The sequence below is a fragment of the Oratosquilla oratoria genome, chromosome 13 (genome assembly GCF_046742065.1).
Source record: "Oratosquilla oratoria isolate Oo_2021 chromosome 13, ASM4674206v1, whole genome shotgun sequence".
In the NCBI taxonomy this organism is placed as follows: Eukaryota; Metazoa; Arthropoda; class Malacostraca; order Stomatopoda; family Squillidae; genus Oratosquilla; species Oratosquilla oratoria.
The window spans coordinates 28,159,111-28,174,110 of record NC_134789.1 but is presented as its reverse complement, the minus strand read 5'-3'; the positions used below and the strand labels follow the sequence as shown (position 1 = coordinate 28,174,110).

Here is a 15,000-nt window from a genome sequence, read left to right as displayed (position 1 = left end):
ACTCAGGACAGAGAACTATTGGGTACTTGCAAGTAATGATGTCAAATAATTGGTCTAGTTGCTTGGCAAAGTTGTCTTTAAGTACAAGCTTTCCTCTCCCAAGAGAGACATCACTTGCCTTTTCCCAACTGGCTAGCAGTCTCTCGCTAACCTTCTTTTGACTTGTTATGACTGGAGGCTTGAACTGAACGTTAGCTAGAGTGTACTGTGCCAAGACAGCTTTGGTAATATCACTGGTAATGTCTCTATTTATGTAAGTCTTTTGTTCTTTTCGCTGGTTTGCCTGATTAAAACATCGTATCTCAGAAGATCTCTTAATGTAAGCAACTCCGATTTCAGGAGCTCTCTCCCAGTCCCAAGATAGTGACCGAGATGGCTGTATTCCTGATTCCTCGACTTGGCAGCAGCAGTCATCGTGATTATTATAAACTTATAAATGCTTCAAAATCTAAAAAAAAAAAAAAAAAAAAATGTTAGTTGCTTGCTAAAGAATGAAGTCAGAAAGCAATGTTCACTGTTTAATTATAATACAGTTGTACGTTAGACTTTCGGAAAAAAAAACACGCTAAAAGTTACCTAGCAAAAGATTAAAATTATTGAAACCAAAATTATTTTCTGTTTATATACACTAAAATCTACAAAAAAAAAAAAAAAAAAAAAAAAAAAAAAAAAAAATATTGCCATTTGTTTTAGCTGACCTTCCCTCCTATGACGCAACCTAATACATATATATATATATATATATATATATATATATATATATATATTGCTATAGATGGGCAGCAGATCCTCTTTTAGGCAAATGTCATTAAAATATGCAGCAGCTTCTGCGTTCACGAGTTTTTTGCTGACATTCTCGACTTTTCTTATGCTGGCGCGCTGTGTCGTGCTAAGTCCTCTAATGACCTGGCCAAACAGCATTGGTGGTATAGTTAAAGGCATGGGAATTATCTTCTTAATATTTATGCAGAGCTTTCGCCTAACAGTTAGGCATCTTCAGTGCTAATGAGTACAGTGTGTGGGAAATGATTATAAATACACAATACACAGATCACAAACACTTCAGTGCTGATCCGGTTGACCATCAGGAAGCAGGACGCGAAGCGCCGCCCCCGGGCCTAGCGGCTGTGAGCCGTGAGCTGACCTCGATGTCTTTTGATGTGGGGATAATGAATGGGTCCGGAGTCTGTCTGTTCATGGTAGGGTTTTTATCTTTTATGTATAATGCTTCTAGGATATGAAGGCGTGTGTGATTTGTTTCTGTCTGTAAAATAGTGATGCCCTCCTCCAAATACTTTCTTGTCAGTGGGGTCTGATGCACGTCTTCGTGGTGTCGCTTGATAGCGCCATTGGAAAGGTGAAGGGTGAGGCGCCTCGTGAGCTTCGTCGTAGTCTTCCCTATGTATCTTTCATTGAGGGCTACACAGTTCCCTTTTCTGCAGGAGTATTCATACACGAGATGGCTACGCTGAAGTTCCGGTGTCCTCTGGCAGGGGTTGTTCTTGATAAGGAGTTGGGATGTCTTCATGTTTTTATAGAAAATAATCAGATCTATTTTGTCATTGCCGTTGGTGGGATTGTCAGATGATACTGATGATATTGTCTATTTGCTAAATCACGCTCCTTGGGGCCGTACCTACAGAAGCTGGGGAAAATTGTACCCAATTATTAATTTTTTGGTTGGTTCTTGAGAGGTGAATCCATTGTGGGGTGGAAGGTGGGGTATCTTCCTTTTCTCGCCGTCATCAAAACAAGCGATGCTGCCTCTTGTATGCCAGACACTACAGAAACCACAGGCATGAAACCGGGAATGAATAAGCAAAAGAGAGGCACAATGATGCATATCTATGTCTTATTTTTTCAATAGTAGATAAGAAAATTTATGATTGTCTTCCCATCATTCTTCAACGAGTAGTCTGTACCATTAAAACGTACGCAGGAAACTTAAGAACATAGGAATGACGGAGACTGCAAAAGAGCATAAGGCCTACACTTGACAGTTCCGTGATAAAACAGTCCAGTTTTTCCATCACTTGGTAAGGTGCAGTACATTTGCTGGTTCATTTTGTGCACCGGGTTTTCAATCACAAAAATTCAAGTCAACATGTATGTAAAACTAACCATCACATATTCTTAAATATTTATATATACGGCCGCGTATTGAGGATTGTATATGCAATATCTTTATCATTAGTTCTCTGTAATGGGTAATTAATGAACGTGTGTATGTGTGTGTCTGCGTGTGTGTGTGTGTGTGTGTGTGTGTGTGTGTGTGTGTGTGTGTGTGTGTGTGATCATGTTATTGATACTAATTGAATATCACAAATCACTAATTACGTATCATTATTTTTTCCAGGGTTTTTTAATCCTAACGTGGATCCCTATGGAAGAGCCAGTGTCACCAACTACGGTTTGATGGACCAAATCGCGGCACTTCACTGGATTCAGGAGAATATTGTCAAGTTTGGTGGTGACCCAGGTCAGGTTACCGTGATGGGTCACGGCACAGGAGCAGCGTGTGTCAATTTTCTTGTAATATCACCGGCTGTTGCAGGTAATTAGAACTTGATATCTCTCACTGCTAAGTCAGCAATACTTAAAGTAGGATGAATAGTGATTCTTGCCAAGAGGATTAGGTACAATAACTGTTTGTATGTGTGTGTGTGTGTGTTTGTGCGTATGCACGTCTCTCTCTCTCTCTCTCTCTCTCTCTCTCTCTCTCTCTCTCTCTATATATATATATATATATATATATACATATACATATATGTGTGTGTGTTTGTGTGTGTGTGTGTGTGTGTGTGTGTGTGTGTGTGTGTGTATTCACCTTGGTCTTTGGATCACGTGTTGGACTCGTGATTGACAGCTATTTCCCTCCCGGAAGAGAGCTCAGAGCTCGTATGACCGATCTATGGGTAATGGTATGACCTTTCACACACACACACACACACACCCAACTCCCCGCCCACGAGAGTCAGAGTAACGACCCGAAGCACAGCGATACCAAAATAATTTCGGCCCTGGGCAGGATTCGAACCAGGTACTGCGAGCACCACCGTACTTCCCAGTCCAGTGCTCTACCAACCGCACCACCGAGTCGTGTGTGTGTGTGTGTGTGTGTGTGTGTGTGTGTGTGTGTGTGTGTGTGTGTGTGTGTGTGTTTGCGAGTGTGCGTGTGTGTGTGTATGCGTGAGTGTGTATATTTACCTACAGTAAATGTAGTGTACAGGAAAGGAGGAACGCTCGTTGGGTCCCGTCCCCTACTCTCTAATTTTCTAACATACCTAGACATTCATGTACGGTTTCAATTTAATATATATCCTTGATTTCCAATTATCATATTTAGATTTGAATTCATGCATTGTTTGAGCTTGGGCTGTATCACCTTCAAAGCTATTCCACATATTAATACATCTGTACGGAAAACTGTATTTCTTTACGTACATGGATTTACTTCCATGACCTCTTAAAGCTCTCCCATCTTTATTCAGGAGTTCTCTTCTGTCAACGCAGTATATCCTTTTTAGTGACTTGAACAATATAATCATGTCACCATTTTCTCTTCGATCTTTCAAAGTTGGTAGACCCAGTACTTTTAGTCTTTCCTTATATGTTTTAAATGACAGGCTGGGGACCAGTTTAGCTGCTGCCCTTTGAATTCTTTCAACCTTACTTATATCTTCATATGTGTATGTGTAAGAATGTGAGTGTGTGTATTCTTAGCCTTCTTCTCATCCTTATTCTTATCCTTATTCTTATCCTTATTCTTATTCTTATCCTTACTCTTATTCTTATTCTTATTCTTATTCTTATTCTTATTCTTATTCTTATTCTTATTCTTTTTCTTTTTCTTTTTCTTTTTCTTTTTCTTTTTCTTTTTCTTTTTCTTTTTCTTTTTCTTTTTCTTTTTCTTTTTCTTTTTCTTTTTCTTTTTCTTATTCTTATTCTTATTCTTATTCTTATTCTTATTCTTATTCCTACTCCTATTCCTCTTCTTATTCCTATTCTTATTCCTCTTCTTATTCTTATTCTTATTCTTATTCTTATTCTTATTCTTATTCTTATTCTTATTCTTATTCTTATTCTTTTTCTTTTTCTTTTTCTTTTTCTTTTTCTTTTTCTTTTTCTTTTTCTTTTTCTTTTTCTTTTTCTTTTTCTTTTTCTTTTTCTTATTCTTATTCTTATTCTTATTCTTATTCTTATTCTTATTCTTATTCCTATTCTTATTCTTATTCTTATTCTTATTCTTATTCTTATTCTTATTCTTATTCTTATTCTTATTCTTATTCTTATTCTTATTCTTATTCCTATTCTTATTCCTATTCTTATTCTTGTTGTTCTTTTGTCGTTGTTGTTATTATTATCATTATTATTGTTACTATTATTATTATTATTATTATTATTATTATTATTATTATTATTATTATTATTATTATTATTATTATTATTATTATTATTATTATTATTATTATTATTATTATTATTATTATTATTATTATTATTATTATTATTATTATTATTACTATTACTATTATTATTATTATTATTATTATTATTATTATTATTATTATTATTATTATTATTATTATTATTATTACTATTATTATTATTATTATTATTATTATTATTATTATTATTATTATTATCATTATTATTATCATTATTATTATCATTATTATTATCATTATTATTATCATTATTATTATCATTATTATTATCATTATTATTATCATTATTATTATCATTATTATTATCATTATTATTATCATTATTATTATCATTATTATTATCATTATTATTATCATTATTATCATTATTATTATCATTATTATTATCATTATTATTATCATTATTATTATCATTATTATTGTCATTATTATTGTCATTATTATTCTCATTATTAGTGTCATCATTAGTGTCATTATTAGTGTCATTTTTATTGTCATTATTATTGACATTATTATTGTCATTGCCACTGTTATCATTATCATTATCATTATCATTATCATTATCATTATCATTATCATCATTATCATTATCACTATCACTATCACTATCACTATCATTATCATTATCATCATTATCATTATCATCATCATTATCATCATTATCATTATCATCATTATCATTATCATTATCATCATTATCATTATCATTATCATTATCATTATCATTATCATCATTATCATTATCATTATCATTATCATTATCATTATCACTATTACTATTACTATTACTATTACTATTATTATTATTATTATTATTATTATTATTATTATTATTATTATTATTATTATTATTATTATTATTATTATTATTATTATTATTATTATTATTATTATTATTATTATTATTATTATTATTATTATTATTATTATTATTATTATTATTATTATTATTATTATTAACATTATTATCATTGTTGTTGTTGTTGTTGTTGTTGTTGCTGTTGTTATTGTTATTGATATTGATATTGTTATTATTAATTATTGTTATAATTAGTGATAGGGTGTGTGTGCGATGTTACTAGCGGGGTCCCCCAGGGCTCGGTTTTGGGTCCCTTGTTGTTCATTATGTATATAAATGACTTAGACGAAGGGTTAAATAGTGATGTTAGTAAGTTTGAGGATGACACTAAAATAGGACGCCTAATTAGGTCAGGAGACGACGCCCAGATTCTGCAGGATGACCTTAATAAGCTGTTAACATGGTCGGTGAAATGGCAAATGAACTTCAATATCTCTAAGTGTAGCGTGTTAAACGTAGGGCTACACAACCCCGAAAATAGATACAACTTAGATAACACGTTTTTAGAAAAATCTGAGTGCGTGAGGGGCTTGGGAGTTCTGGTGAGTCCGGACCTTAAAACCAGGAAGCAGTGTATTAGCGCCAGAAATAAAACTAACAGTGCATTAGGCTTCATTGCTAGGACGGTAACGAATAGAAGTGCAGAGGTAATTATTAAACTCTATCTAGCGATAGTTAGACCCATCCTTGACTATGCGGTACAGTTTTGGTCTCCGTCCTACAGAATGGACGCAAATTCACTAGAATCAGTACAGAGAAGAATGACCAAAATGATACAAGGACTCGGAAATTTGCCTTACGAAGAGAGGCTTAGGCACCTAAACTTACACTCTCTGGAAAGACGCAGAGTGCGGGGTGATCTAATAGAAGTGTTCAAGTGGATCAAAGGGTGATGCAAACAAGGTCATCATAATAAAACAACAGGGCAGGACTCGCAGTAATGGTTATAAACTGGACAAATTTAGATTTAAGAAGGAAATAGGCAAGAATTGGTTTACTAATAGGGTGGTCGATGAATGGAATAAACTTAGTAACCATGTAGTAAGCGCTGAAACTATCAGTTGTTTTAAAAAACGATTAGACAACTTTATGGATGGGGATGACAGGTGGTGATGGATACGGAGCTGCCTAGTGTAGGCCTAATGGTCTTTTGCAGTCTCCTTTATTTCTTATGTTCTTCTTATGTTCTTATGTACTGTTTAGTGGAAGTCTTAATCTGAGCTACTGACCAGGATATGTGAGCAGTTGGCGAGTGTCTGTTATCCTTGTGTCTCCTAGCCTTAAGGATACCTCGGTAATGCTAGGTACCTCCCTTTAAGGTCGTACTATTCATCCTCGTATTTGACTGGTTATAGACAAAACACCAAACGCACTTGGATAATATCCATAGTCATTACACAACTTGGGCTGGCTCACCCAGGACTATTCATACTACTGGATAGGGTCATCGGCGTCATGTGATATATCAAATCCTCCGATAAGGGCTTTCAGGCGAGGCTCTTACGTCAACATGCCTTGGATAAATCTATATCTCAAGTTACTACCTTGGTAGGAACATATGGGCGGTACTATCATCCACGAGGAACAGCGCATCGCCGAAGCAGTGAGAAGCAGATTCTCATGTGTGTGTGTATTTACCTAGTTGTATTTTACGGGAAGGGGAGCTATGCTCGTGGGTCCCGTCTTCATATCTCATTTTATCTAAACTATTTTTAAATTCATGTATTGTTTTTGCACACACCACTTTCTCATCTAACTTGTTCCAACTGTCTATTACTCTGTGAGGAAAGCTGTTCTTTTTTCAAATTTCTTCTATAGCTGTCTTTTTTTATTTTCTTTCCGTGTCCTCTTGTATTTCTATCATCCCATTTTATCAGATTCTCTCTATCAGTAATTTCTATGCCTTTCATGATTCTGTAAATAGCTATCAAATCTCCTCTCTCTCTTCTTTGCTCTAGTGTCTGTAGTTCAAGTTTTTCTAGTCTCTCTTCATATGATAGTTTTGAGAGTGTTGGTGCCAATTTTGTAATTGCTCTTTGTATTCTTTCAATTTTTTTTATACATTTTTTTTGTACTTGGTGACCATATCGTTGCTGCATATTCCAATCTTGGTCTTATCAGGGTGATTAGGATTTTCTTCACCATTTCTTCATCCAGGTATGTAAATGCAACTTTGATTGTTCTTATTAAATTATAAGTTTCTCCAAAAATCTTATTTATATGTTTCTCAGGTGACATATTATTCATAACAATGACTCCCAGGTCCTTCTCATTTTCTACTTTTTTTATTCCTTCTTCTCCCAATTTATATGCTCCTGTTATTCTGTTTTTGCTTTTTCCAAATTCCATTATACTACACTTTTTTGTATTGAACTCCACCTCCCACTTCCTACTCCATTCCTGTACTTTATTTAGATCTCTCTGTAGTGATTCACAATCTTCTTCAGTTTTCACTCTTTTCAGTAGTTTTGCATTATCTGCAAAGAAGCTCATATAGCTTTCAATTCCTTCATCCATATCATTAATATATATAGCAAACATTATTGGGGCCAGAACTGTTCCCTGCGGAACACCGCTTATTACTTCATCCCATTTTGAGTGCTGGTCTCTTATCACTACTCTCATTTTTCTTTCTTGCAAAAAGTCTTCCATCCAATTTAGTAGTTTGCCCTGTATTCCTCCTTCAGTTTCTAATTTCTTAAGCAACTTCTTATGTGGTACTTTGTCAAAAGCTTTCTTTAGGTCTAGAAATGCACAGTCCGCCCATCCATCTCTTTCTTGTATTATATCTATTAGCCTTGAATAGAAACATATTAAATTGGTGACGCATGATCGTCCTTGTCTGAATCCAAATTGCCTTGGATTTAACACTTTGTTTTTTTTTTTCTAAATATTTTACCCATCTACTTTTGATAATTCTTTCACAAATTTTTGCTATTGTACTTGTTAGAGAGACTGGTCTATAGTTGGTAGGTTCTTCTTTATTTCCTCCGTTATATATAGGTACTATATTTGCTTTTTTCCAATCTTCTGGAACTTTTCCTTCTTTCAAGGAACTGTTTAGTATGCTATGTATTTTGTCTGCCAGTTCATTCCTGCATTCTTTCAGTATCCAGTTTGCTATTTCATCTGGTCCATGCGATTTTCTGACATCAAGATTACTCAAGTGTGTTAATATTTCATTCTTTGTCACTTCTATTTCTTCCATAGGGGGGACTTTCTCTTTCCATTTGTTCTCTTCAGGTTGTATGTTCTCCCTTGTAAACACTGATTTAAAATGTTTGTTCATAATTTCCGCCATTTCCATTTCCTCAGTGTATTCAACTCCCTCTTGTCTTAATTTCTCCAAGTCTTGTTTGTTTTTCAGTTTATTGTTTACAAATCTGTAGAATAGTTTTGGTTGATCTTTACACTTTTCTATGACATCTTTTTCATATTTTCTCTTTTCCTCTCTGCACGTTTGTACATATTCATTTCTATAACAGGTATATATTTTCCATTTTTCAGGTCTTCTGTCTTTTTTCCATCTGGTCCAGGCTTTGTCTCTTTTGTCTTTTAACTCCCTACAACTTTTGTTGTACCAGCATTTTACATATTCTTTTCCTTGTTTTTGTCTTGGGACATGCTTTTCCACTCCTTTTTTGTAAATTTTTGTCAAAATATTCCATTTCTCTTCTACTGTTGTTTCTTCTTTGTATATTTCTTCTCAGTTTTCCTTTTGAAGGAATTCTCTTATTTTATCAAAGTTTGTTTTTTCATACATCATTCTTCCTTTTCTATATTGTTCATTTCTTTTCATATATTTTTCTTTATTAAGTTCCAGTTCAATCAATATGTGGTCACTTTTACTTATTGGTGTTTTATATTCAATTTTGTCCACTATTCTAGGTTCAGATGTAATTATTAGGTCTAGTCTCGATGGCTCTTCTTCATTTCTATACCTAGTGTTCTCCTGTATCCACTGTGTCATTGTATGGTCAGTAACCATCTCAAGTAGAGCGTTTCCCCATGAGCCGTCTCCATCCTTTACTGTCATTTCTTCCCAGCAGATTTCTTCGCAATTAAAGTCGCCCATCATAACTATTCTTCCTCCCTCTTCCATTATCTTGTTTAATGCTATCTTTGTGTCCTCTAACATACTTTTATGTACACTCTCTTCCCATGAGGCTGTTTTCGGGGGCACGTAATTTATCACAAACTTTCTGCTCTTCTTATCTCTGTCTTCTTCTTCCATCATTATCATCTCTACTGTATTCTTTCCATATGTGACACACTTCACGTTTATATCCTTCTTAGTCAGGAACATAACTCCACCCCCTTCCTTTTTCACTCTATTTCTAATCCAATAATTATATGCATCATGTCCTACACTGTTGGGTGGTAGTGGACCTTTTAATTTTGTTTCTACAATTCCCATTATGTCTGGTTCTTTTTCCTTCAAATAACCATTCAGCTCATTCAATCCTGTTATTAATCCATCTATATTTGTGTAAGACACTCTTAGTTTTCTGCCACTTCCATTGTGTTCTCTGTTTCCCTTATGTTTTTCTCTTGTATGTCGACTTTCTTTAGTTTCATATTCACTACTCTCCAATAGAATCTCTCTTTTTCTGACTCCGCTCTTTTCTCGTTTTTTTTCTTAGCTTCAAGTCTTTTCTGTTTTTCTTACTATCTTTCCGCTTTATTCATTTCCCTTTTTATCCATACCTTTTTATATTGTTCACTTGTTGCTAGTTTCCCTGTTTTGGATAAGATATTCTCTGCCGTCGTTTGTGACCTGAATTTAATCTTAATTGGTCTGGCCTTATCTGTGCTATACTTTCCGAGTCTAAATTTCTCTTCGATTTGCTACATAATTTCTGGTTCATCTTCCTGAACTGATTCTAGTAATTGGCTTACTTTTTCATTTTCCTCTTTGATTCTTGTGGTTGTATCTGGGTTGTGTTTTTCTTCCATTCCTAATATAATTATACATTTCTTCTTGTCTGCTAAATCTCTTACTATATTCTCCTTTTGTCTCATCACTTTAATAACCGAGACTTCAGTATGTTCTTCCAATTGCTGTTTGACCATGTCAGTGAATGAAACTTTATTGTCTTCTTGGGTTGCTTTCCAATTCTTAGCTTCTTTAGTTATGGCCTCTCTGTTTTCTTTACTATTCCTCTTCAATTCCTCATTCTCCACCTTTACTTCTCTTAACTGTCTTTTTAGGTCTTCTATTTCATCAGTTAAGTTTTTGTTCGCCTTCTCTAGTTTTTCCAATTTTTCAAACCTCTCGGCGATTTTTGTCATCTTGCCAAACCTAACTTCCCAGTTGTCAGATATATGTTGAAGTTTTTCCTCCAGTTTTGTCAGTCGAGGGAGGTTGGTATTTGCCGCCCTTTCATTAAATCCTTTGAAATTATCATCCTCACCTTTCATTGTACTGCTCTTATCTATGTTTCTGATCTTTACATTTTTATTAGACATTTCGTCGTCACTCAGCTGGTCGGGGGGCCGTTTTTTGATGTTTACATTTCGTCTGTCTGCCTGGGCCAAGTCTTCTCCTTCCTCATTTCCTTCCATTTCCCTCAGCAATCCCTCCCCTTCTCCTCTTTCCCTACTTTCCCACTACCCCACGAGCAATTTCCCCCCACCCTGCAAATACAATAGGTACCTCCTTTGCTTTGGAATCCTCTATTTTTCACTTTTTCTTTAGAACGTCCTCTACGCCGTCCGTCCACTGAAGTGTGTGTGTGTGTGTGTGTGTGTGTGTGTGTGTGTGTATGTGTGTGTGTGTGTGTGTGTGTTTGTGTGTGTGTGTGTGTGTGTGTGTGTGCGTGTGTACGTGTGTGTGCGTGTGTGTGTGTGTGTGTGTGTGTGTGTGTGTGTGTGTGTGTGTATGTGTGTGTTTGTGTGTGTGTGTGTGTGTGTGTGTGTGTGTGTTTGTGTGTTTTGTGTGTGTGTGTGTGTGTGTGTGTGTGTATGTGTGTGTTGTGTGTGTGTGTGTGTTTGTGTGTGTGTGTGTGTGTGTGTGTTTGTGTGTGTGTTTGTGTGTGTTTGTGTGTTTGTGTGTGTGTGTGTGTGTGTGTGTGTGTGTGTGTGTGTGTGTGTGTGTGTGTGTGTGTGTGTGTGTGTGTGTGTGTGTGTGTGTGTGTGTGTGTGTGTGTGTCTGTGTGTATTTACCTACCTAATCGTATCTACCTAGTTGTATTTTACGGGAAGGGGAGCTATGCTCGTAGTGTCCCGTCTTCATATCTCATTTTATCTAAACTGTTTTTAAATTCATGTATTGTTTTTGCACACACCACTTTCTCATCTAACTTGTTCCAAATGTCTATTATTCTGTGAGGAAAGCTGTTCTTTTTGAGCTCTCCTCTATAACTGTCCTTCTTGATTTTCTTTCCGTGTCCTCTTGTATTTCTATCATCCCATTTTATCAGATCCTCTCTATCAATAGTTTCTATGCCTTTCATGATTCTATGAATAGTTATCAAATCTCCTCTCTCTTTTTTTTGCTCTAATGTCTGTAGCTCAAGTTTTGCTAGTCTCTCTTCATATGATAGTTTTCAGAGTGCTGGCGCTAATTTTGTAATTGCTCTTTGTATTCTTTCAAGTTTTGTTATACATTTTTTTTTGTACTTGGTGACCACATCGTCGCTGCATATTCCAATCTTGATCTTATCAAAGTGATTAGTATTTTCTTCACCATTTCTTCATCCAGGTATGTAAATGCCACTTTGATTGTTCTTATCAAATTATAAGTTTCTCCAAAAATTTTGTTTATATGTTTCTCAGGTGACATATTATTCATAATAATGACTCCCAGGTCCTTCTCATTTTTTACTTTTTTATTCCTTCTTCTCCCAATTAATATGATCCTACTATTTTTTTTTTGCTTTTCCAAATTCCATTATACTACACTTCTTAGTATTGAACTCTATCTCTCACTTCCTACTCCATTCCCATACTTTTTTTTAGATCACTCTGTAGTGACTCACAATCTTCTTCCGTGTTCACTTTTTTCAACAGTTTTGCTTCATCCACAAAGAAGCTCATATAACTTTCAATTTCTTCATCCATATCATTAATATATATATATATATTTATATATATATATATATATATATATATATATATATATATATATATATATATATATATATATATAGCAAACATTATTGGGGCCAGAACTGTTCTTTGTGGAACACCACTTATTACTTTATCCCAATTAGAGTGTTTGTCTCTTATCACTACTCTCATTTTTCTTTCTTGCAGAAAGTTTTCCATCCATTTCAGCAGTTTGCCCTGTATTCCTCCTTCAGTTTCTAATTTCTTAAGCAACTTCTTATGTGATACTTTGTCATTTTTTTTTTAGGTCTAGAAATGCACAATCAGCCCATCCATCTCTTTCTTGTATTATATCTATTAGCCTTGAATAGAAACATATTAAATTGGTGACGCATGATCGTCCTTGTCTGAATCTAAATTGTCTTGGATTTAGCACATTGTTTTTTTTTCTAAATACCTTACCCATCTACTTTTGATAATTCTTTCATAAATTTTTGCTATTGTACTTGTTAGAGAGACTGGTCTATAATTAGTAGTCTTTTTTATTTCCCCCTTTATATATATGTACTATATTTGCTCTTCTCCAATCTTTTGGAACTTTTCCTTCTTTCGAGGAACTGTTTATTATGCTATGTATTTTGTCAGCCAGTTCATTTCTGCATTCTTTCAAAATCCAGTTTGCTATTTCATCTGGTCCATGCGATTTTCTGACCTCAAGATTACTCAAGTGTTTCGTTATTTCATTCTTTGTTACTTCTATTTCTTTCATAGGGGGGACTTTCTCTTTCCATTCGATCTCTCCAGGTTGTATGTTCTCCCTTGTAAACACCAATTTAAAATGCTTGTTCATAATTTCCGCCATTTCTATTTCCTCTGCGTATTCAACTCCTCCTTTTAATTTCTCTAATTCTTGTTTGTTTTTCAGTTTGTTGTTTACAAATCTGTAAAATAGTTTTGGTTGATCTTTACATTTTTCTATGACATCTTTTTCAAATTTTCTCTTTTCCTCTCTGCACACTTGTACATATTCATTTCTATAACTAGTATATATTTTAAATTTTTCAGGTCGTTTGTCTTTTTTCCATTTTGTCCTAGCTTTATCTCTTTTGACTTTTAACTCCCTACAACTTTTGTTGTACCAGAGCTCTACATTTTATTTTTCTTGCTTTTGTCTTGGGACATACTTTTCCACTCCTTTTTTTTATATAAATTTTTTGTCAAAATATTCCATTTCTCTTACACTGTTGTTTCCTCTTTGTATATTGTTTCCCAGTTTTCTTTTTGAAGGAATTCTCTTATTTTATCAAAATTTCATACATCAATCTTCCTTTTCTATATTGTTAATTTCTTTTCATGTATTTTTCCTCATTTAGTTCCAGTTCAATCAATATCTGGTTATTTCTACTTATTGGTGTCTTATATTAAATCTTTGCCACTATTCTAGGTTCTGATGTGATTATTAGGTCTAGTCTCGATGGTTCTTCTTCATTTCTATACCTAGTGTTCTCTTGAATCCATTCTGTCATTGTATGGTCAATAATCATCTCAAGTAGAACATTTCGTCATGAGTCGTCTCCACCCTTTACTGTCATTTCTTCCCAGCAGACTTCTTTGCAATTAAAGTCGCCCATCATAACTATTCTTCCTCCATCTTCCATTATCTTATTTAATGTTATCCTTGTGTCTTCTAACATATTTTTATGTACACTCTCTTCCCACGTGGCTGTTTTTGGAGGCACATAATTTATTACAAACTTTCTGCTTTTCTTATCTGTCTTCCACTTCGATCATAATCATCTCTACTCTATTCTATCCATATGTGACATTCCTCACGTTTATATACTTTTTAGTCAGGAACATAACTCCACCCCCTTGTTTTGTCTCTCTGTTTCTAATCCAATAATTATATGCATCATGTCCTACACTGTTGGGTGGTAGTGAACCTTTTAAATTTGTCTCTACAATTCCCATTATGTCCGGTTCTTTTTCCTTCAGATAATCATTCAGTTCGTTCAATCCTGTTATTAATCCATCTATATTTGTGTAAGACACTCTTATTTTTCTGCTACTTCCATTGTATTTTCTGTTTCCTTTTTGTTTTTCTCTATTATGACCCATTTCCTCACTTTCATATTCACTACTCTCCAATAGAATTCCTCTTTTTCTGACTCTGATCTCTTCTCGTTTTTTTTCCTTAGCTTCTTGTCTTTTTGTCTTCTCATCCCCTCTTTCCTCTTTATTCATTTCTCTTTTTATCCATACCTTTTTATATTTTTTTACTGTCTGCTAGTTTCCCTGTTTTTGCTAAGATATTCTCTGCTGTAGTTTGTGACCTGAATTTAACCTTAATTCGTCTGGTCTTATCTGTACTATATTTCCCGAGCCTATACATTTCTCCAATTTGTTTCCCGATTTCAGGTTCATCTTCCTGAACTAATTATAGTAAACTGTTTACTTTTTCTTTTTCCTCTTTGATTCTTGTGGTCCTATTTAGATTATACTTCTCTTCCATTCCTAATATAATTACACATTTCTTTTTATCTGCTGTCTCTTACTATATTCTCCTTGTGTCTCATCACTTTAATAACTGTGTCTTCAGTTTGTTCTTTCATCTGCTGTTTTACTATATCATTAATGCAATTT

At 34.3% G+C, this 15,000-nt stretch overlaps 1 protein-coding gene across 4 annotated transcripts in view; it reads left to right on the top strand.

Moving 5' to 3' along the window:
* The window catches only part of LOC143032359 (neuroligin-4, Y-linked-like), a 592,100-nt gene that overhangs the window by 241,412 nt on the left and 335,688 nt on the right, over nucleotides 1-15,000 (top strand). For all 4 annotated transcript variants that reach the window (XM_076196977.1, XM_076196978.1, XM_076196975.1 and 1 more), the window contains exon 3: nucleotides 2,357-2,554. In XM_076196977.1, coding sequence (XP_076053092.1) covers nucleotides 2,357-2,554 — 198 coding nt within the window. The remainder of the gene's footprint in view (nucleotides 1-2,356; nucleotides 2,555-15,000) is intronic.